The 22,416-nt window shown below is 37.9% G+C and overlaps 1 protein-coding gene across 2 annotated transcripts in view; it reads left to right on the top strand.

Annotated features, from left to right (window-relative positions):
* The window catches only part of LOC6541861 (G protein-coupled receptor kinase 1), a 165,248-nt gene that overhangs the window by 546 nt on the left and 142,286 nt on the right, over window positions 1-22,416 (top strand). The window contains exons 2-5 of one of the 2 annotated variants that reach the window (XM_026982801.1): window positions 15,151-15,227; window positions 15,283-15,356; window positions 15,412-15,513; window positions 15,570-15,644. The exons of the other annotated variant lie outside the window; for it this stretch is intronic. Of the exons in view, the coding sequence (XP_026838602.1) occupies window positions 15,151-15,227; window positions 15,283-15,356; window positions 15,412-15,513; window positions 15,570-15,644 (328 nt within the window). The remainder of the gene's footprint in view (window positions 1-15,150; window positions 15,228-15,282; window positions 15,357-15,411; window positions 15,514-15,569; window positions 15,645-22,416) is intronic. 2 annotated transcript variants of the gene reach the window in all.

Raw genomic sequence — 22,416 nt, 5'->3', positions numbered from 1 at the left:
GACGAAAATTTGTTTTTATACCAAAATCGTCAGCCCTTTGTAAAAAATTGTGCTTCAATAAATGAAGGAACATACCTCATATGTATGTATGTATGTACGTATACACAGTCTACAGTAAAAATGCTTCGGGGAAATCATTGCACTGCACAAAATGACATTAATTTCAATCGGCCTATTTTCTGGATTGGGCACCTTTTTACCATTTAGTTTTTATACGCGTTATATTGTAAATTATTTAAAATAATAGTGTAATCCAAAAATGTTTCCGCGTGTAAGACTAGCAGCCAACCAACGGCCTTTACAAAATAAGCACTGTGCTTCTTACAAGGTCATTTAAACATAATAAGTCATACAGCTTAAAAAAGATTATTGAATTAACATTGTAATTATTTAGCAATATTTTTTTAGCACTTGTAAAGTTTTTTATTACCAAAAAAATGTCTGTCAAACCAATGATGCCGTGCCCTGCCACCCTAAATAAATACAATCTAATACATAGTGTAATTCTACACTTTTTTTACTTGTATACTTTTGGTAAAAGCGGAGTCAAATACTGCCAACCCAAGCGAAATAGGGAAAATCGCAAATTATTCTTAATGTGCCCACAGTGATGGTATCAAATCCCATCTAACGAGTTGTCCCGTTAATGTAAACTGTTTCAGAACCCGCCTAATTGAATTGGCTATTTATGTACATACATATGTACTTATGCCGATCTTATGCCGGTGACATGCCGATCTAAGCTTATGTGCAATGCTCAGAGACTTCAAATTGATTGCTCCTTGTCGTTCTGCATGATAGAATATTATTAGTGACCGTCTGTGTATAACATGTATTAATTATTTGATGATGTATCGCACCGTCTTGCGATACCGTCAGGTTTTTTCCAGAGGCGAAGGGCTTTCTTCACTGGCTGCTCCGGGGGATCCGGGGAGCGGGAGAAGATTGTTATTTATGTTGAGGAGAACTTTCCTCTTTTAACTGCCAGCCTTTTGGTCTGGCAGAGTAATTAATAAAAATTTGTTTTACGACGTTTTAGTCGGAGTTGACGAGCTGCCGCTCTTTATTCTAGTAAATGAAAATTCAAACTGAAACTTAAAATGATTCTTAAAGCTAACAAAGACTCGCACCGGCCACGCAAATATGCTGTGTTTGCCGGCTGTTTCCGGCGGTTTCCGGCCCAATGCTGGGTCAGCACTTTGATATTATGTTTCGTACACTGAGCCAACTGCTCTAATTCGTTGGCTTGTGTTAACTACTCCCCCTTCAAGATTACGGCCGTCCTCCGCTGGTCCTAATTCGGCAATCATCCCGTTTAATTGGATTGCAGATCTCCGCGCTCCGATGAACCGTAGACAGGTGATGCCGGTACAAATCAATGCACAACAAATCGCTGCTGCGATAAATATTATGCGATGTGAATGATCAGTATCATTTTCTCTCACGAACTCTTTGATGAACTCCAAGTTACGTTCACTCAGCTGGTGAAGATCGGGGAGACTCAGAATATCTCTGTTGGCGGTGATATTGAATGATGGGAAACTCGCTACCCCTGGAGCTCGTATTTGGGCCTTGTCGTGATTTATAAAGGTGGTGCCATTTATCACGACGCGATCGTTGAAGGTGATGAGATGTGTGCCACGTAGATAGACTTCTGTTCCGTTGTCCACCGTGACCCTGGCTGGTCGGTCATTGATGATGATGATTCCCTCATCCACGCGGGTAAGCGGGTGTAGGTCGATTGGTTGCGACTCGCAATGCGCTAGAACGCCTGCGTGTAGTTCCCTAGCGCATGAGCTTTCCGTTGATAGTTGGCAAAAAAGTGTATGAAGTGTATCATGTTAGAGGATTGTAGTATTTTTACAGACGATGCGGACATAAGATCCTCTATGGGGGTATCTGTGGGTTCTTTCAGACAAACTGATTTTAAGTCTGCATGATCTAGGATATTTGGACCGACAATATGGTTTTTCGCCAGTGTTACAGCCAACATTAAATTCTCCATCATTAGTATTCTATTCCTAGCCAGCAGTGTCTCATATAAATGGCCGGTGTCAATTTGGATATTTTTATGTGTTTGCAAGATTTGATTTACTGTTGTTGTTAATTGGTTGATTCGACTTTGTATTCTAGTATTAAATTTGATTTGCCTATTGTTTGACTGTGTCAACTGTCACTCTGTGAACCTAACTCTTTCTAGATCGCCGGCATCCGGCGTAGTACCTTTAGTATTGAGCCCAATCTAAACTCCTTGGGATTCTGTGGTGGACTTTTAACGAATCCAGCGTGTCCCGAAGGTGCGAGGTGTCCACTTCTAGCAACTTCCTCATGTGAGACTGTGGAAACATCTCGTTCATGCTGCTTATTTCTTCTATTACGCGCCTGTATTCCGAAAGGTTTGCCGAGTGGGTCACGTACGCGAGCTCCTCCCACACCAGGATCTATCCATCTATGATGGGGATATACCTTGTTTGTGAATAGTCACTGTGAATAACATCACTGTGCGCTGACACCAATGACAGTGAGAGGAGGATGCAAATTCTGCTGCTGTGGAAATGTATTTTTCAGTCGCTTTTTCTTGTTCGCTGAGGTTTGTCCCATAACCAATTAATTTTAACCTACAACTAAAACACCTTTGGCAACGGACTTAATGTCTACTAAATGGAAGTTTGCCAAACGGCTGACAATAGGTAGTAATAATAAAAAGTTTAAAATTAAGCGAGAGTAATTTTAAGTTGTCTTTGTGGACCACCCTCCCTTCAATGAGGACCGTGGGCCCCAGGTCTGTATGGCTTTTTCCTCACACAAGGGAGTGATTTTATTGCCAAGCCCTCTATTAGTTTTGACCAAAACCTTTTCGCCCACTTCGAAGACTGTGTTTTGTCGAGACGCATTCTCTCTAGACCTTAGCGCGTCTTGGGCACTCTTAATTTTGTCGGCAATCTGTTCCTGTGTGTGGTCTGTGCATTCTTGTATTGCGTCGACTGGCCTCTTATCGATGACCGAATGGATTGATTTGTTATATCTGGTAGTGGCTAATAAGATTATCTCCACAGTATCACTCATGCCCCGGTCGATTTTTAGGCACCTGGCGAGCTCTATTAGAGTACTGTGAAAACGTTCCACTTGCCCGTTTGAGACACTGTGAAGGACGCATTCGTGATGCTGATAGATGGTTGTCTAGCATGGCTGTGATCGTGTGCGATTTTAACGGTGGCTCGTTGTCGCAGTAAATCACTTTGGCCTTTGGGAAGAAATTCATGACCTGTAACAAGGCCGATTTCAAATCCTCTATTGTTCTTGACGACACATGCTGTACGACGGCGAATTTCAAAAACTTGTCAATGCAAGTGAGAAAATATCTTTTATCCTTTGAGAAAATGTCTATGTGTAGCATTTCTCCTAAATGAGAAGGAATCGGTGACTCGCCAATCATATTTAGCTTTCGCGCATGTTTTACAGTTTTGGACAATTTCATTGGCCAGTTTGGCCATTTTTTGGAAAGTAGTACTCTGTGAGAACCTGCTTCACATTTTCTTGGGCCGACCGGTGGGCCCTATTGTGTTCTGCTAATATGACTTCCCTCCTTTCCTCGACCCCAAAAATATCTGTAACACGGTTTTTGCAGTGCCAGATTTTTGTAGTCGGGAATCTCCGCACTAAGTCGTGCTGCACTGTTGCTAACGTGTTCAAATCGCAATGGAGGGCGTTTACGCCCTTGGGGACTATTGCATCCGCAAGGTCATTGAGTAATGACTCTTTGTCGGTAAAGTTGATCGCGTGTCGTTTCTTATTTTTGAAGAGAACGAACGAGCGTTTTAGCGGAAAGCGGGTCTCTTCTAGAATTAGTTGGTTCTATAAGCAATTTAGGGGCTTATCCGTTGTTTCTATGGTGTGGGTGAGGGAAATCTCACTGTGAATGGTCGCGACGCATGATTCTGCGTCCTGTTTTTCTATGGCATTAATTTGCTGCCTAGACAGGGCATCAGCAACCAAATTTTCTTTTCCCGGTTTATATACCACCTTCGCACGCGTTTCCTCGATGCGACCCTTCCACCTTTTAATTTTCGCGTTAGGGTTAGAATCTGATACCGAGAATGACAATGGCTGACGGTCAGTGAAGATAGTTATATCTTTCACCGCATATAAATAGTGTTACAGTTTGGCCAACGCCCAAACGATGGCTAATAGTTCCCTTTCATTTGTGGCGTAGTTCATTTCCCTATCCTTTAATGTCCTCGAGATCATTGTAATAGGACGGTTCTCTTGTGAAAGCACTGCTCCAATACCGTAGGCTGAAGCATCCGTCGTTAGATGGAATGGCTTCTTGTAATTTGGGTATCTGAGCATAACATCTTCGTATGCCAAAATGTTGAGCAGTTTTTCGAAAGAATTTTTTTCCGCCTCATTGAATTGTACTTGGATGTGTTGCTTACACATCCTGCTGCTGTCTGCTTACACTTCCATTTTCGCCCTTTAAGATGTCCGAAATAGGCCTTGCTATGTCTGCAATGTCCTTAAATACTGTTTGGTTTGGGGAACTCTTTTATGGCCCTGACCTTTTCACTTTTTTTAAAAAAGGTTGACTTTTTTACTGATACTCTCATATTTGCATCGCTTATGGTTTCCTTAACCCAATCCACGTGCTTGACATGGAAACATTCTCGTTTTCTGAGAAGATTATTACATCGTCGACGTAGACATAGCAAGTCTTGCCGATTTGTTTTCTGAGAATGTCATCAATGGCTCTCTGGAAGATGCTGGCAGCATTTCTCAAGCCAAATGGAAGCCTCTTGAATTCGTACTTCCCTCCGCTTAAGGGGAAGGAAGTTTTTTCACGGTCATTTTCCGCTAAGACGATCTGGTGATAACCGGACTTGAGGTCCAGTGTCGTAAAGAATTTGGCCTTGCCCAAGTTGCCCAGTATCATACAGATATCTGGCATCGGGTATTTGTCCGGGATAGTCCTTTCGTTTAGCTTACGAAAGTCTATGACTAACCGTCTATTACCGGCCTCTTCGATTCCTTTTTTTATCAACCACCCATATTGGGTTGTTATAAGGAGACACCGACTTCTGAATTATACCATTTTTAAGCAGATCTTAGATCTCGTTATTGACGAAATCTGCTGTCCCCATGGGGTATGGATATAACTTGTCGTAAATGGGCTCTTCGCTAGTCGTTCTAATCGTGGCCACTACCGATGTGTTATATGGCAGAGCCTCGTTGGGATCTGCGAAGGCGTTTTTTCGGCTTTTTATCATCCCCAGAAATGGCTTCTTCACCAATGGTGGTGCACTCCACGTTAGTGAAGTTGACGTCAGTGCATTTATGGAATGAAATTCTCTCAACCTCGTTACCCCATTTGAGTTGGGCGGAAGCGAGGCAAAGTGATACGCCAGCCTGTGTTAACAGATCGGCCCCGTTTATCCCGTCGAATATTGTAAAATCTGGTACTATGAAAAAAGTAGCTTTCAAATTAAAAATCGAGACGAAGCATTTTTTTGTGACAGTGGTGGCGCCGTGAATTGAGTGAATTTCGAAAGGAGAGTCCACCGGGCGGATACCCTTTAGCTCTTTGCGAGGTCGGATGAAGTTTTTTGACGCACCGGTGTCTAAAAGGAAATTCATTGGTACCACTGCTACTTTTCGTCTGATGACGGGTAACAGGGATTTTCCCCTAAAAAATTGACGTAGTCAGAATCATACTCGGCAATGGCATCGTCGTCTATTTTTGATTCCGCTTTGGAGGCGGCGGCGGCATATGCTCCTGTCTTTTGTTCCGCCTTTTGCGTAATGAAGTTAATTTTTTGTTGTTTCCTCACGGCGCCTTTCGCTCAGAGATGGCTCTTCTGTTCTGGTAAGCATTTGCCTGGGTCGGATGCAGCAATTTAGAAAATGAGGGATCGACCTCCATAGGCTCTGGTGAGTCGTTGTTTTTGTAGTTTTTGACATTTTACGGGTCGGCGTGACTTATGCTGCCTATTGAAATACGGATTTTTGATATTATTAGGTTGGTGGTCATGGTAGTCGTACTTGTCAAGTTGACGACCCTGCGCTTTTGCAGTAGGTTTGCGGTCTTTGTCTTCCTGACTTTTTGCAAAACTAGCTGCAAAAACGTACCTCTCGTAGTTAGATTCCACTTCTTGCGCTAAGGCCAGAGCTGACGGCATGTCTTTCGACTTTGCCGCGAAAAGCACTTCAGTGAAGTTGCATTAAAGTCCCGAGATGAAAATACGCAAGGCGTCCTCTCCGAATTTTTCGCACAATATTTTTGCCGTCGATGGCTCGTGAGACATATGACCTTTATTTGTGAGTAAGTTGAGTCGACCTAATCATAATACTGTAACAGGGTCATGTTATTTCCCTGTCTTAGAGTGCTCATGTCTTGTTCAATGACATGCATTGGACGCTTGTCACTTTCACTGTAAGTGAAATCGAGCCGATTTATAATAGCATCGAAATTCAGCACAGTGCCAAACGAGGATAAAACGTTATCAGCCGCGCCCCTAACTTTGTTTCTAATAATTGTCACTGCCTCGTAATGGCGAGACGTGCCGTTGATATTTTAAAATATGCGATATGCAGCTATCGAGCATTCAGGCAAATATTTAACGGGGTCTAAAGTCACGCTACATGGAGAATTATCAGTTATATCTATGGGTTCGTAGGTTCTAATTACGGGGGCCACGGCTGAGGTGGACGCGAAATGTGTTGCTGCCAACGCGTTGCCCAGCCCCTGAATTTTCTGACGCATTTTTTTTTGTGCGAGTTGGTTTTTGGCGGCCTCGTCCGCTAAAGTATTGGCCACAATTGCCTGTATTACAAGTTTGAGCTGTTCTGGATCTATCGCCATTGCAAGGGGATTCGTGGTTACACGTCTTAGAGGGGAAGCTTGATTTTCGCTATCGGACTCTGAGTCTGAGGAGTATGGTTTATTATTCCTATACTGTGAGAATCCGGGCTTCAAAATAATTTATGTTGAAAATAATTTTTTTGTTTAAAATAATTTTTGTTTGAAATAATTTTTTTTTACTGTAACATTGGCGTTGATTAACAATTTTGTATTATTTTTATTTTTTTATGAAATATGCTGTGTTTGCCGGCTGCGCACGGGTTTCCGGCCCAATGCTGGGTCAGCACTTTGATATTATGTTTCGTACACTGAGCCAACCGCTCTAGTTCGTTGGCTTGTGTTAACTTATTTGTATTTCTCTGGGTTGTAAATGTCGACATTTTGGAACCGATGCCGAGCATCATTGATTACTCGTAGACTAAAAGGGTATACTAAATTCTTTGAAAAGTATTTAACAGGCAGAAGGAAAGGTTTCCGACCATATAAAGTATATATATTATTGATCAGGATCAATAACCGAGTTGATCAGGCCATGTCCGTATGAACGCCTCGATCTCAGGAACTGCAAAAGTTAGAGATTAAGCATGCAGCTTAAGACATAGACGCAGCGCAAGTTTATTTCCAAATGTTGCCACGCCCACCTTAACGCCGATCAACCGCAAAAAACTGTCACGCTCACAATTTAAAAAAATGTGATATTATTTCACTTTTGAATATATCTTGTAAATTTCTACAGATTTTTCAAAATACTTTTGTCCACGCCCACTTCTACGCCCACAAACCGCCCAAATCTGTCACAATTTTCGAATTGGGAAAATATCAGAAGTATCAAAAGAAACTATTTGTTAATCATAACTTAGAATTGAATCCTTCAAAATCCTTTAAAATTTTGGAGATTAATATATTATTACCAAGTTAAGTGATGTTGCCAGGCAGCTATTCGCTGATGCTGTATAGTAGTGAATTGGTTTAACCACTGTATCATATAGTTTCACCAACTAAGGTGATAATTGTCACTCCTGACATTGTCATCTCCTGCCAGAACGGATTCAAGTTGCCTTTGAATCAATAGTAATGATCGATCGGGTTGTGCACAGTGCAGCTTGAAACAAGTGATCACATTTCTTCAAAGTGACTAAAAGCGCAAGATGAGATACTAATCCTTTAAATATCCTGTTAACGCCTTTACTTATACTAAAAGTAAGAGGATATCCTAGCCAAGATAAGTCTTCAGTTCCGGTGTCTTATCGTGGACATCGGCCAGCTTGTTTAAAAATGCACAGTATATTTCTGGTGCACACGTAGATGTATAAGTCACAACAAAAGGGTAACAAGTAGTTGGTAGAAATAGTGGGTGATTCTCTGATCACCCTAGTGTTTCTAAGAAGCAGACTTTGGGACCGTGGTGAGCAAAGCGCTCTTACCACGGATCAGCATTTTCCGCGATGGGCGGCTTTGACGTCCTTCTAAAACTCAAATTGTGTCCCTCAGTTTAAGTATTAATTCAATAACGAGCTCATAATATGAACTAACTAATATAACTGAGCTTCAAGTCATCTGCATAGGAGGAGGATAGTAATTGTCAACAAGTGAAGGGACAACTAAGGGATTTCCGACCAGCGAAGATACAAACCGTCGTGCGGCTGCCAAGTCAACTGGAAATTTAGCCACGTACACCAAGCGACCGTCCAATAGTAACCGCGAGAAGACGAACTACATAATTTGTACACTACCATTTAAACAAGTATTTTCACTAATTCTATGGGTGATTTAGCATGGAGGTACCGCAGTACTAGAAGAATAAAATGTGGCGCGTTAAATTATGGCTATGATGAGTTTAATTTAAAAAACATACATATTTATAAAAGAAACATAATAAGGTAGAATGCTATAGTCGAGTTCCCCGACTATCAAATATTACTCAGCTGTTGGAAGTGCAAACGAGAAATTTCAACAAATAATAAAATGAAAAAAAATATACAACATTTTTTAAAAGTGTGGGCGTAATTTTTTTGGCGGTTTGTGGACGTGGCAACAAGTTTTTTTTTGGCAAATCTATAGCAATTTACAAGATACATAAAAAAATGAAAATATATCACATTATACAAAAGTGTGGCCGTGAGTTTGGCGTGGCAACATTTGGATAAACTAGCGCTGCGTCTATATCTCTGGAAGCTAATCAATGAATAATAACGATATCAATCGTGATAACATTAAAATTTGAAATTAATGCGAGAGCGTCTCGTGTTTTCTCACTTTTGTATTTTCGCTTAGCGTTGTGCTGCAATCAGGTATCTCTTGTTATTTGCTTTCGCAACCCAAGCATATGCTTACTACTGCTGTTAACAATTAAAATAAACTAAAACGTTCTCTTATTCTTAAAAATACCTAAAAAAAAAAAAAAGTAAATGTAGTAATTTAATTTTTTTTATATTTATTATAAAATGTAGTTTTGGCTTTTCGATTGCAAATATTTTCTAAAATTTCAGTGAAGTACAAAAATATACATATTTAAACTTATTGTACTAAATATTGGAAAAAATAAGGAAATTGTATTTGTTTAATTGAGCTAATAGGTTATTTCTATAAAAAAAATTTAATTGGTCCTTATTTACACAACAAATTTAATAGCTCATTTTGCAAGAAATTGCTAAAACCTCTAAATGCATTCAAGCAAGTGCGCGCAATTTTTGACGCCATCAAAGAAGTGACTGCATAGTGCTAAACCAATGGCCGTTCCGTTATTCTAATGCCTTTGGTGTAACAACAATAAAAAAAAAAACATAATAAAAGTGGCACCCAGAAAATAAAAAAACGTTTTCAATTTGGGAGAATAAATCAAAATTCGGTTAATGATGAATACCTTGAGAAAGACACGTCCTTTACGTCCCTTAATCGCTTAGATTAATTCTGGGTCTCTGCAGATATTATAATTGTTTTATAAAAAACTTTGCCACAATAGGAGGACTAATTACCTCCTATTGCGGCAAAGTTTTTTATTGGTAATTGGTAATTGGTCCTCCTATTGTGGCAAAGTTTTTTATAAAACAATTATAATAGCGATATCTTAAAAAGCAAAAACCGAATTCAGCGCAACTCAATAATAAAAAATCGAGCTATAGCCCAACCAATCCGAACCCTTACACTAAACAAGGTTTTATCGTCAAAGGACAAAGTCTAAGCGTTCCCCGATCATAACAAACCATTTGACTGACGTTTCCAAGCATGGCTTGATTTCGGAAAAATCGAGTTTTAGAAATTCAAAAACTGGAATCGTTAATTGCGTTGGACCTCTTAATGCACATATAAACGCTGGACTTCAGTTGAAGGGTTGTATGATCCTCGATTTTAGAATGGTCAGCATTCTTATGCTGCCAATTCATGCACTATACCATTAAGACGTGAATTGTCTCCAATTCAAAGTTGTATTATTGTCTTGAAATAAAAATTATATTTTTTTCAAAACTTGCAACCGCGAATTCGTTATTGGCGCAGTCGGTGGTCCCAAACTTATAGTAACCAACAAATTACCTTCGTGTGTGATTTAACTTTAACTTTGTGGCTAATCAGTGCTACAAGAAGTGACTATCCGCCAGTCATACAGTGCTTAATAATTAAAACCGCTTCAACCATAAAGGTGTTACCGCTACTAGAAGTGAAAAAAAAATTACATAAGTGCTGCAAAGACAAGACCACTAAAGGGTAACTGAAGCCCCAGGTTTTGCATATCAACCAAAGACAGTGTGTAGCCCGCAAAACAAAAAGCGTGACCGCTACGAGTAGTGAAAAATATTCAGAGAAGGTGAAATTTGACCTTCACAAGTACTGTAAAGCATGTCATCAAAACTAAACATGAAGACCCAATCTATAGGAAACCTTATAAATACCCCCAGGCCTTCGACAAGGAAGTCGAGGTACAAATCAAAGAAAAAATTCAACAAGGCCTTCTTTGAAAATCGAACTCACCCTACTGTTCTCCTATCTAGATAATACCGAAAATAAGCGATGCTTCTGGTAAAACAAAGTTTAGCTTAGTTATCGACTATCGCAAAATAAACGAAATTACTATTAATGATAAGTACCCAATTCCTGCCATGGATGAAATACTAGATAAGCTAGGTAGGGCTCAATATTTCCCTACCATAGATTTAGCAAAAGGTTTTCGTCAGACCCAAATGGATGAAAGCTCGATTAAAAAAACAGCTTTTTCCACAAAAACTGGAAATTACGAATACACTCGAATGCCATTTGGATATACTAATATATATTATCAGCCTTCGGAAAATGTTCGAACCAATATTAATTTACCCAAATTTCGAAAAAACATTCTTATTAACCACAGATGCAAGCAATGCCGCTCTAGGTGCTGTATTATCACAGGATCATAAACCTGTTTGTTACGCTAGCCGTACTCTCAATGAACATGAACTTAATTATTATATAAGAACATTTAGCTATCGTCTGGGCCACTAAATACTTCAGGTCCTATCTTTTTGGTCGTAGATTTCAGATCCTTAGTGATCCAAAGAACCAAACATGAAACTCCAAAGATGGAAAATCAGACTAAATGAGTTTGATTACCATATAAAATATGTACCAGGAAAAGAAAACCATGTCGCCGATTGACTTTCACGTGTAAGAATAGAAAACTTCTACGGAGAATCTCCCACTTTAACTGCTACCGTACATAGTAGCCATGAAGATAACCATTTCCTTTACGGAAAGACCAATAAACTACTATAATTGACAAATAGAATTTGTCAAGGACGACAATAACAATACAGAAATAATTTTCATAAAACAAAACTAAAAATCCATTACAATAGAAATTGTCAGTCCGAACAACATAACTAAAGTTATGAGAGCAACCAGTAAATTAATAGATATTGAAACATATTCAGAATTTAAAGAAGTAATAATAAAAACCCACAGAGACCTCTTACATCCAGGTATAGAAAAACAAACTAAAATTTTTAAAGAAAAATATTACTACCCAGACTATCAAAAGTTAATACAGAACATTATCAACGAATGTGAAGTATGTAACATGTGCAAAACAGAACAAAGAGAAATTAAATTACGAGTTAACGCCAAAAATGTTCAATCCTAGAGAAAAATATGTTATCGATTTTTATTTAATCGATAATAAATCATTCCTGTCATGTATTGACGTTTATTCCAAATATGCCGCCCTAATTGGAGCTGACTTTTTGGCTCGATTGGCTCGAAGCAAAAAGAGCTCTACTTACGTCACAACAAGTAAAAATGGAATTTCTGGCATTGACAGATTTCATAAAACTGTCAACGGAAAATTAAGAATTATAAATTCTGAGTCCGACCCAGAGAATAAAATAACAAAATTTGAAACCGTACTCCATGTTTATAACCATAAAATTAAACATAATACAACAGGTAAAACACCAGAAAATATTTTTATATATGCAGGAACACCTGCACATGATACCCAGCAAGAGAAAATTAATAAATTAAATGAAAATAGACATAGTTATGAAGTAGACAACAGATATAGACAAGCACCATTAGTAAAATCTAAGACAACAAACCCATATAAAAAGACAGGAGAAATTACCCAGACTGACGAAAAACATTACGAAGAGAAAAACAGAGGCAGGAAAATAACCCATTATAAATCAAAATATAAAAAGAAAAAAAAAATTAATGAAACTAAATATAACGATAATTCCAGCACAACCCAAAAAACCAAGGCAATCGAACATAATTACACATTTTTGATGATCTTTTTGGAACCTTAGATCAATCACATAAAAAAGAGCTAGAATATAAAATTCATAATTTGTCCGAAAACAGCGTCCAAGCTAATGAACTCAACGAAGTTATAAAAACAGTAAATGAAGGCATAAAAAGAATAAATTTATTAAGTGCATTACATGAAAGCGATCAAAGATTAAACATTTTATTATTTATTTTACAACAGTATACTGAGTATTTAGAAGATATTGAACTTGGAATGCAGTTAACAAGACTTGGCATTTTTAATCATAAATTACTAAAACATGATTATCTAACACATATAAACTCAGAAAAACTTTTACATATTAAAACTTCCACTTGGCTGAAAACGAATACAAATGAAATTCTAATATTATCCCAAATTCCAAAAGAAATAATTAAAACCCCAATCTTTACAATAATTCCATATCCAGATAGTAATCAAAACATTTTAATAGAAAATGTACAAAATACATTTTATGTTCAAAATAATCAAACTTATTTGGCATCTTCAAAAACTTCAATAATAAACAAATGCTTAACGGGCATACTTAATCAATTTAATACAGAATGTATATATGTAAAAACTCATAAGGAAATCAGTTATGTCGAACCTAATATAATATTAACTTGGAACTTACCAAAAACCATACTTAACCAAAATTGCATGTCTCTATTTGATATAATAATAGAGGGAGACAACATAGTAAAAGCTTTTAACTGTTTCATACAAATCGAAGAGATCTTAATATCAAATACTATGTTAGATTACACACAAACGATTTATGTTAACAACAATATCACTAAATTAAAAGCCATTTCTTATATACAAGCTAAAGATATTTTTGAAATCCATAATAAAGCAAATAATACGTTTCAAATAATTACATTTACTATTTTAATAGTTTTAGTTGTCATAATAATATTTTATTATATCTACAAATATAAGAATAAACCTAAGAAAATTAAAATCAAATTCAAAAGACCCAATCCTATTGAATCTAACATTGTAAACAATGGTGTAACAGAAATAGAAAATAATGTAAATCCTATTCTGTATACATTTGCCCAGCAACACACTATAACTTACAACCCTAACACATAAGTCAGATCCCAAGCTCTTGGTCACAGTAACAATTTCGGCAGCGGTAACATAAACATCCGCCGATGCCGAATTTGTTATTCCCGCTAAGCAACCAAATAGCTAACGCAGCACAAATCCTGGTAATTTTCCACGCGCAACTCTCTTAAAGAGCGCAACCCATTTGAACAAAGAAGAGAGCTACTCAAGCTCATATAAACAAAGTAGAGCAAGGGTTTGCTAAGCGTTTAACTCACACTCCAGATTCAGATCTAATTCATCCACTATACCATTAAGACGTGAATTGTCTCCGATTCAAAGTTGAAATAACTTCGGTTCAAATCTTGAAATAAAAATTATATTTTTTTCAAAACTTGCAACCACGAACTCGTTATTGCTCATATATTGTAAATTTGATAAAATATTTATGGACTTTTAATCTATATTATTTGTACTCGATTGCCACCAAGTAAAAAACTCTAATTTTGCATTGCCTTAACATGATAATTATTTAAATAAATCATAATAATAGGTGAATACATGTACATAATAATACCAAATTGTTTTAATAAATGTTTTTACTATATTCTAATTTGATATTTTTAAAAACCTCGCAGTTTTGGGTGGGTAAAAAGGCGCGCCAAATGTATTCTATCTTATAGTTCCTCTTCATCCGTTTGCTTAAAGCTGACAAATATATAGAGCTCATCGTTTGCTACTATTTTTCCAAATGTTAATAATATATCCGTATTTATATTCAATAAAAGTTTATATGCAAAGTTCATATGTAAACAGCAGTCGATGTAAACATCGAGCGGCGATTTTAACTAACGAATATTAAAATAACTTTTAAAAGAATTTAATAGTCACGGCATAAATTTTTAAATAATTTTGTATTACACGTAGATCATATTACAACGAAATTTACCAAAACATTATTCAAATTCATTTCTTAGATCAAAATTGATTTCGGACCGAAAGTCGTCTTCTAGCTTAACTACGCACACATGCACACTTTTTTGCTTACAGTTTTCTCTCACACAAGCAATGAATTCAAATTTTAGATTTTTATGAGAGAAATTATTCCCGCCACCAAAAAAGTGGCTGCATAGTGCAAAACCAATGTATGGCCGTTACGCATCTTATTATTCTAGTGTCTTTGACACTATTGACACTTTGACTTCTGTTTAAGAAATGCTCAAAAATAGCTTCGTTGTGTTTTTGTATAGAGATATATAATATATTATACCCTTTACTCGTAGAGTAAAAGGGTATACTAGATTCTTTGAAAAGTATGTAACAGGCAGAAGGAAGCGTTTCCGACGAAATAAAGTATATATATTCTTGATCACGATCAATTTGAACACCCTCTAAAACAATCATTTTAAGTTTATGATCTTTAAGAAAAAGAGGATGTATCTTTTCTAATTTGATTGTACTATATCAACCATTTTTTTTCCAGTGTTAGAAGTGTTATGTACAAATATTTGGAAAAAGAAGGCGAACTGAATTTTAATAAAATATTTAATGAAGTTTTGGGTAGGTATGCATGTACAAATGCAAATCTATTTGTATTAATAATAATAATTCGCAGGCTATTTGTTGTTCAAAGATTTTTGTGAAAACGACTCAGATGAACCTATACAGCAACTTAAGTTTTTTGAACAGGTACGATACCTTTTTCCTATTTAAACTTGTACTAACTTTATTCTTTTTTATTTAGATAAAAATTTTTGAAAAAACAGAATGTTATGATGAGAGAAAAAAAATGGCAAGGGATATGTATGACAATTTTATAATGGAGGAAATGCTGTCGCACACCTATGCAAGTAACCAATAATATGAATTTCGCAAATATAATTTCTCATCTTATATTTATAGGAATACTCCAAACATGCTGTTGCGAGTGTACAAAAATATTTATTAAAAAATGAGGTTCCGGTTAACTTATTTGAAGTAAGCGATTTTATCAAAACAAAAAACTTTAATTTCATCAAGCATATTTAATAAAATAATTCTATGGGTGGTTTTTCGTGCGACATTTTTATGTTAACTGTTATAAAAATAATTCGGAAGTTATTACAAAAAAAAAAAAAAATTTTTTTTAAAACGTTACTGTTGTGGGCTTTAGAACGGACGTGTGAAAATTCAACAAACTTGTACTTTTTTGCTAATGTTTTCCGACCCATAAAGTACATACTTTCTTGATTAGGATCACAAATCCTGCCGATCTGGCCATAACTGTTTGTCAGTCTGAACGTTGCGATCTCGCGAAATATAAAAGCTAAAAAGTTAAATTTAATCATATTTAAGAGACGTAGACACTTCCATGAAAGTATTTTGTCAAGGTGCACTCCTCGGGGAGTTATCTGTTTTGGCCATGTTAATGTATTGGGCCAGACTCCGTCGAAAGCTTGGAATACATCTAAAAATACTGCTTTACAGTATTCTCGATTTTCGAAAGCGGTTCTAATTTCTGTTGTTATCATTGGATATGAATCACTTTGAAAGCATTGATGTCATTAATGATATCTGGTGTTGATGTCAATGGTGTATTATGTAATGGCTAACCACCACTCGACCTGATTCAGCAATTCCAAAGGATTTTCAAAGTCCTCGCCGGCCAAAAGCTGCGCGAACGTCATAACGAAGTTCCACTCCCAGGTTTTTTTTTTTTTTTTTGCCTTTTGTAGTTTTTCGTACCTTTGCGTAGTTTTTCGGTGATCCTACCATTTCCACTCGTTACTTCTTGTCCAGTACAATTACGATTGGGAGCCAGATGTAACTGATTGATTTGCTACGTTCTGTTGGCAGAAAGCGCACGATCTGCTTCTATCTCCAATCGCTTTCCCACCACAGCGGGTTCTCATACTACAAAGAACTTAACACGGACATACTACAAACATACATACTACAAAGAACATAGCATTTGATGGGGACCAAAAAAGGTTAAATTAAGATGAACATGGTACTTATGTGGTGGCACACCAAAATCTCTGTAGCAAGGACTCGGAGATATAGTGCCTCCCATTTTTGAATGTCAACGACACGTAAACGGATCATTGGTTAAGCAGTTTTTCAAAAATGTCGGCAAGTGTAACTCTTTCTTTCGTATGTGTATTTCCAATCAATATTTGGATAATATTAATTACCGTGTACAATATTAATACTTCCAGAACAACGTTTTTTATAAATATTTCCTGAAATTTCCCGAATCTTATTTCGTTTAATTTCATAGCTGTCCGAGGGTAAACCCATTACTGTTTCAGATAATAATATATATATATAATATATAATTTTTTGACAATAGGTTTAAAATACATTCTCGGTAAGTTTTCTGTCAATACACTTCTTAATTAATTAATTCTTAATTATGTTGTTCAATATATTTGTATACGCTTCTCTGTCTGGTGCATGCATTAAATTTAATTCTTTTATAAGAGCCACTTTTTATCTTATCCAATAGGTTTATTTAATTCACGATCATGGTCCTTAAAATTTCTCCATAAATTATATGTACTTGTCTTGGCTTTGAGTGGGTCCGGGTGTAGCAAATATTCGACTCCAATTAGGTATGTAATTGCCGAACTCCTATATGCTACCATCATAATCAGGTATCTCCTTAATTTGGAACAAGGAATCGGACAGCTGATGTCCGAAATATAAGAAATATTAAATAACTTAAAAAAAAAAATTTTTTTTTTAAATACAGTGTAACTTCTTTCTTATTTTTCCCGTCATGGGTTTTACAATATTACCAAACATTGGTACACAATTCTTGGAATTATTTTATTTCTTTCGATGTCTGTGTAAAATGAATTATGGCGTTTTTCATTACACACGTTACTCATAGAGTAAAAGGGTATACTAGATTCGTTGAATAGTTTGTAACAGGTATAAGGCAGCTCTGCCGACCATATATATAATAACCATAAGTATATATATTATGTAAATTATTAAGATCCTGGTGGCCGCCGGAGGATCCCTCGCTGCGGTCTCCAATGATTTGCCTGTTGGCTGATGGTGTCCCTCGTGCAGGGAAGGGGGTGATAAATCCACTTGGAGATTTACGACGATTACGTTGGGAAGGTGACTGCCTTCCGTAATGCAACTGGCCTAGGGACTCAGATTGCTATGATCAAATATAAAATTAACGACAGAACGCCGGAGTTGTTGGTTCTTGAGCGATGACTCTTTATTTTAAGAGTGTCCAAAACGAACTGCTTAAAGCTAACAAAGGAAAAAGCTTCATAGCGGCCTCTGCCAAAGTGCAGAGCTTTGCCGGCTATGCTCGAGCTTCCGGCCAAATGCTTGGTCAGCAATTTGACCGGTGCTGGTCAGCGGACGATCGGTCCGGTTAACTTAGTTAACTACTCTCCCCTCAAGATTGAGGCCGTCCTCGGCCGACCCTATTTTGGCGAGTACTTCCTTAAGTTGGGCTGTGGATTTCTTGACCCTAATGGCTCGTTGGCAGGTTAGGCCGATGCAGATGAGAGCGCAGAAAATTGCTCCTGCAATTAGCGCTATCTGACTTAGTCGGTATCCGTCGACGTCTTGTTCGAATTTCCTGATTTGCTCCAAATTCTTTTCACTCAAGCGGTGAAGGTATGGGGGGCTCAGGATCTCGTGTTTCATCGAGATATTAAGGACAGGAGAGTTAGCTACTCCCGGGTGTCGCCCCGGGTGATCTGGAGCAGTTCTTCACGGTACGGATTTCTCCATTGCATTCTGCCACCATATTGTTATCTAACCTCAACATTGTATCATGGTGAGCCACTAGGAAGACGGTGATCTTGTTACAGGCCATGACAATCTTGGGGAATTTTATAATGAAATGCAAAACGTTAAGGGATTGTAAAACTTTTACGGACGCAACGGACAGAATTTCCCTTATGGGGGTGTTGGTGGGCTCCTCGCCCCAAACATTCTCCAAATCTGCATGGTCCAGAAAGACTGCACTAACTACGTTTATTTTTGCGAGTGTGATTGTAAGCAAAAGGTTCTGAAGTTCCATGACAATGATTCTATTGCGTGTTAATATCATTTCGTAAAGATGGCCTGTATCAATTTGCTTATTTTTGGAAATCTTTAAGAGTTGATTGACAGTGTCGGTAAGTTCGTTAATTCGAACTTGTGTTTTAGTATTAATTTCAATTTGGCTATTGTGTGCATCAATTAGTCTTGCTTCGGTCAACTTTATATTCTCAAAGTCTTCGGCGTCAGGTGTCCCTGCGACAACCTTCAACGCAGTTCCCAAGAAGTCTAGGCTCCTGGCCACTCTGTGATGGACGCTCAACGAGTCGAGCATGTCACGAAGGTGAGCGATGTCAATGCTCAGGAGCTTCTTCATATGGGATTCGGGGAACATATCAACCATACCATTGGTTTCGTCAATCACTCGCCTATACTCGGAGAGGTTAGCAGAGTGTCTAACGTAGGCATATTCCTCCCATACTAAGACTTGGCCGTCGATGACGGGAATATAATTTGCGTGGGTGTAATCTGTGACGTGGGCCGATGCCACCGCCAAGAGACAAAGTAGAAGCGTTGGAAACGACCTGTAATATGTGTGGTTGATTAATAAATATTCGGAATGGAGTTGCCCACCACCAATAGACGAATAAGCGGAAGTAAAGTAAACGTTAAAAAATTAGTCCGAGTGGCTATGGGAAGCGAAAAATAATGAAAACCTATGCCAAGTGGCTATGAATGAAAAATAAAAAACTTATGCCAAGTGGCTATAGATGAAAAACAAAAGAAATAAAAAACCTATGCCAAGTGGCTATAAATGAAAAGAATGAAAATAAAAAAAAACTCCGGGGGCACCGCAACTGGGCTCTGTTCGGGTTACTTGAGATTGTCTTTGTGGACCACCCTCCCTTTAATTAGGACTGTGGTCCCCAAGTCTGCCTCGATAGTTCTCTCCTCGCATAAGGGAGTGAGTTTGTTGCCTAGTCGTCTGTTTGACTTTACTAGGACTTTATCGCCGATCTGGAAGACTCTGTTCCGCCGAGAGGCGTTTTCTCGGTTTCTAGTCAAATTTTGGGCGTTTTTGATTTCTTCCTGGACATCACTTTGTGGATCGTCCGAATCTGCCCGCATGACCTCGGCCGGTTTCTTGTTAATGACAGAGTGGATGCACTTGTTATATCTGGCTGTGACCAGCAAGATCAACTCCACCGTGTCATTTATGCCTTTATCGATTTTTAGGCATCTAGCGAGCTCGACCAACGTGATGTGGAAGCGTTCCACCTGTCCGTTGGAGACGCAATGGAGGGGCGGTGCATTCGAGATGCTGACGCCGAAATGGTTTTCCAGCATGGCCACTATTGTGTGCGATTTCAAGGATGGTTCATTGTCGCAGTATATGGCTTTGGCTTTGGGGAAAACATTCATAAGTTGTAGCAGGGGTGGTTTTAGATCCTCTATGGTTCTAGACTGGATCGGCTGCACCATGGCGAATTTCGAAAACTTGTCTACACAGGTGAGGAAGTATTTCCTATCCGTTGAGAAAATATCGATGTGCAATATTTCTCCTACGTGGCCCGGGATTGGTGTTTCACCGAGCTCCTGTTTCTTTGGATGCCTATCATATTTCGCCTTGGCGCAGGTTTTGCAATTGGCAGCTATCTCGCTCGCCAATTTAGTCATCTTGGGGAAGTAGTACTCGGAGAGTACCTGCTTCACATTCTCTTGGGCCGACCTGTGAGCTCTGTTGTGCTCTGCGGTGAGGATTTCTTTCCTCTCTTCAACCGCGAAAATGTCGGTGACCCTTTTTTTGCAATACCAGAATTGTGTGGCCGGAAATTGTCGGACCACCTCATCCTGGATTTGTGCCAACGTGTGAAGATCACAGTGGAAGGCATTCACACCATTAGGGATAATGGTGTTGGCAAGTTCCTCTAGCAAAGTCTGTTTGCACGAAAAGTTAATTGAGTGACGCCTCTTATTTCCAAATAGTATAAAAGTGCGTTTCCAAGGGGAGCGCGCCTCTTCTAAAATTATTTGGTTCTGGAAGCAATTTACGGGTTTGTCCGTAGACTCAATCGTGTATGTGAGCGAGAGCTCACTGTGCGCTGTGGCCACGCACGACTTAGGTTCCTGGTTTTCAACAACGTGTAGTGTACGTAGTTCGATAGATTTTTAACTAGTTGGTCTTTTAATAGTGGGTGGTAATTACTAATAAAGAGGACCTTGTACTTCCTTCGCTAGGGATGCGCACTCTTGCTATGCTCGGGTCTAGCTCGCCGTAGGTCGGGGTTCTTTTAGCTTAGGATAGTACGAACGCTACTACATTTTAATAAGTGCGTCTTACTCATAAACAATATTCAAAACTGGGTTATCGATTAACAAAAGAAATGGCTTTATAATGATACTAATGATACACGCCGACACGTGTGAAGATAAGCTACAGATTCTGATAAGTATTGGGAATTTTGGATGTTAATGATTCCCTAAGTCTTTACCCTCCCTACCATGACAATGCTACTTAAAATATTTACATTGTCCCTTGGCCAAGTTCAAAATAACTCTACCACATATTCAAGAAAGTGTTCAACATAAGTACTCGACAAACCATTAAATCTATTTATTCACAATTCATTATTTTTCAATATATCTGCAATCATAATTCCATTTATATAAATTCAGTTTAATAAACGTTTTCATTAAATCTCTTTTACAAACTAACAATATTTTTATCTACGCATAATTACCCTAGTCATTCTCTACTCTTCATTTTTGTTTATATTCCGTAAGTAAAATAAAGTATATAAAAGTAAAGCATAAAGCAAATATATATAAGTAATTGAATATGAAATTAACAAATATAATTATATAATCTTTAGTCAAATGCAGATATTATTTTAATTATACGTTCGAGTGGCATTTTGTTAGAATTTTAATATAGGTAATTCATAATAAGATTTATATCATTGTTGTTGTAGTACTCACGACCTTAAATATCCACTCCATGATGTGCGTAAAGTTGGGCCCAAGTTCACGTTGACATTGTCGAGCTGTAGGTCAAACTTTAAAGGTTCTAAGTTAAATTCCTATTCAAATGCCAAAAGTTCCGTCAATCTGCGAGTATTTAATTCATTATAAATCGCAATACAAAAGAAAATCGAGAATCAAAACAAAACACGAAATATAACTGCAGCACTGCAGCGATAAGACCTTAGGAAACCGCTGGCTGCTACGCTGCGCTGCGATAAGACGAAATCACAAAGTTGGACCTCCGTTGGTCATAGGAGATGATCTTCACTGCGTGACGATGATGATGTTCAAATGTAATTAAATCTGCTCCGGTCGTCTAAACTTCTGCATAGCTGAATAATCTGGATGAGCTCTAGCCTTCCAATATATTTGGTTATCATTCGGCAGGTGGCCGGTTGCGTAATTTGATGCTGAAGGTTATGTCGCCTCGAGGCCTCTTCTTGGAGCGACGGGGTTTAAACCATGAGCTGATGCGGGAGTCGACGAGACGGGGGGGGTAGTTGGCTGTAGAGCAATCAAATGCTCTTATATATAGGCCTGGTCTTCCTTACGCCTTGGGGTCGAATCTCGTTGCCACTTTCACACACAAATCGAACACGGAAATTTATTGAAATATACCAACTCTTGTTTTATGAGATTGGATATATATAACTAAATTATATTTCCACGTGTATGAAGTTTAAATGGGCAGCGTCAAAAATGTATGAGCGTTCGCCACGAAGATTTATCC

The sequence above is a fragment of the Drosophila erecta genome, unplaced genomic scaffold (assembly GCF_003286155.1).
Source record: "Drosophila erecta strain 14021-0224.00,06,07 unplaced genomic scaffold, DereRS2 tig00000219-arrow-pilon, whole genome shotgun sequence".
Lineage (NCBI taxonomy): Eukaryota > Metazoa > Arthropoda > Insecta > Diptera > Drosophilidae > Drosophila > Drosophila erecta.
This window is presented reverse-complemented; position numbering and strand designations above follow the sequence as displayed.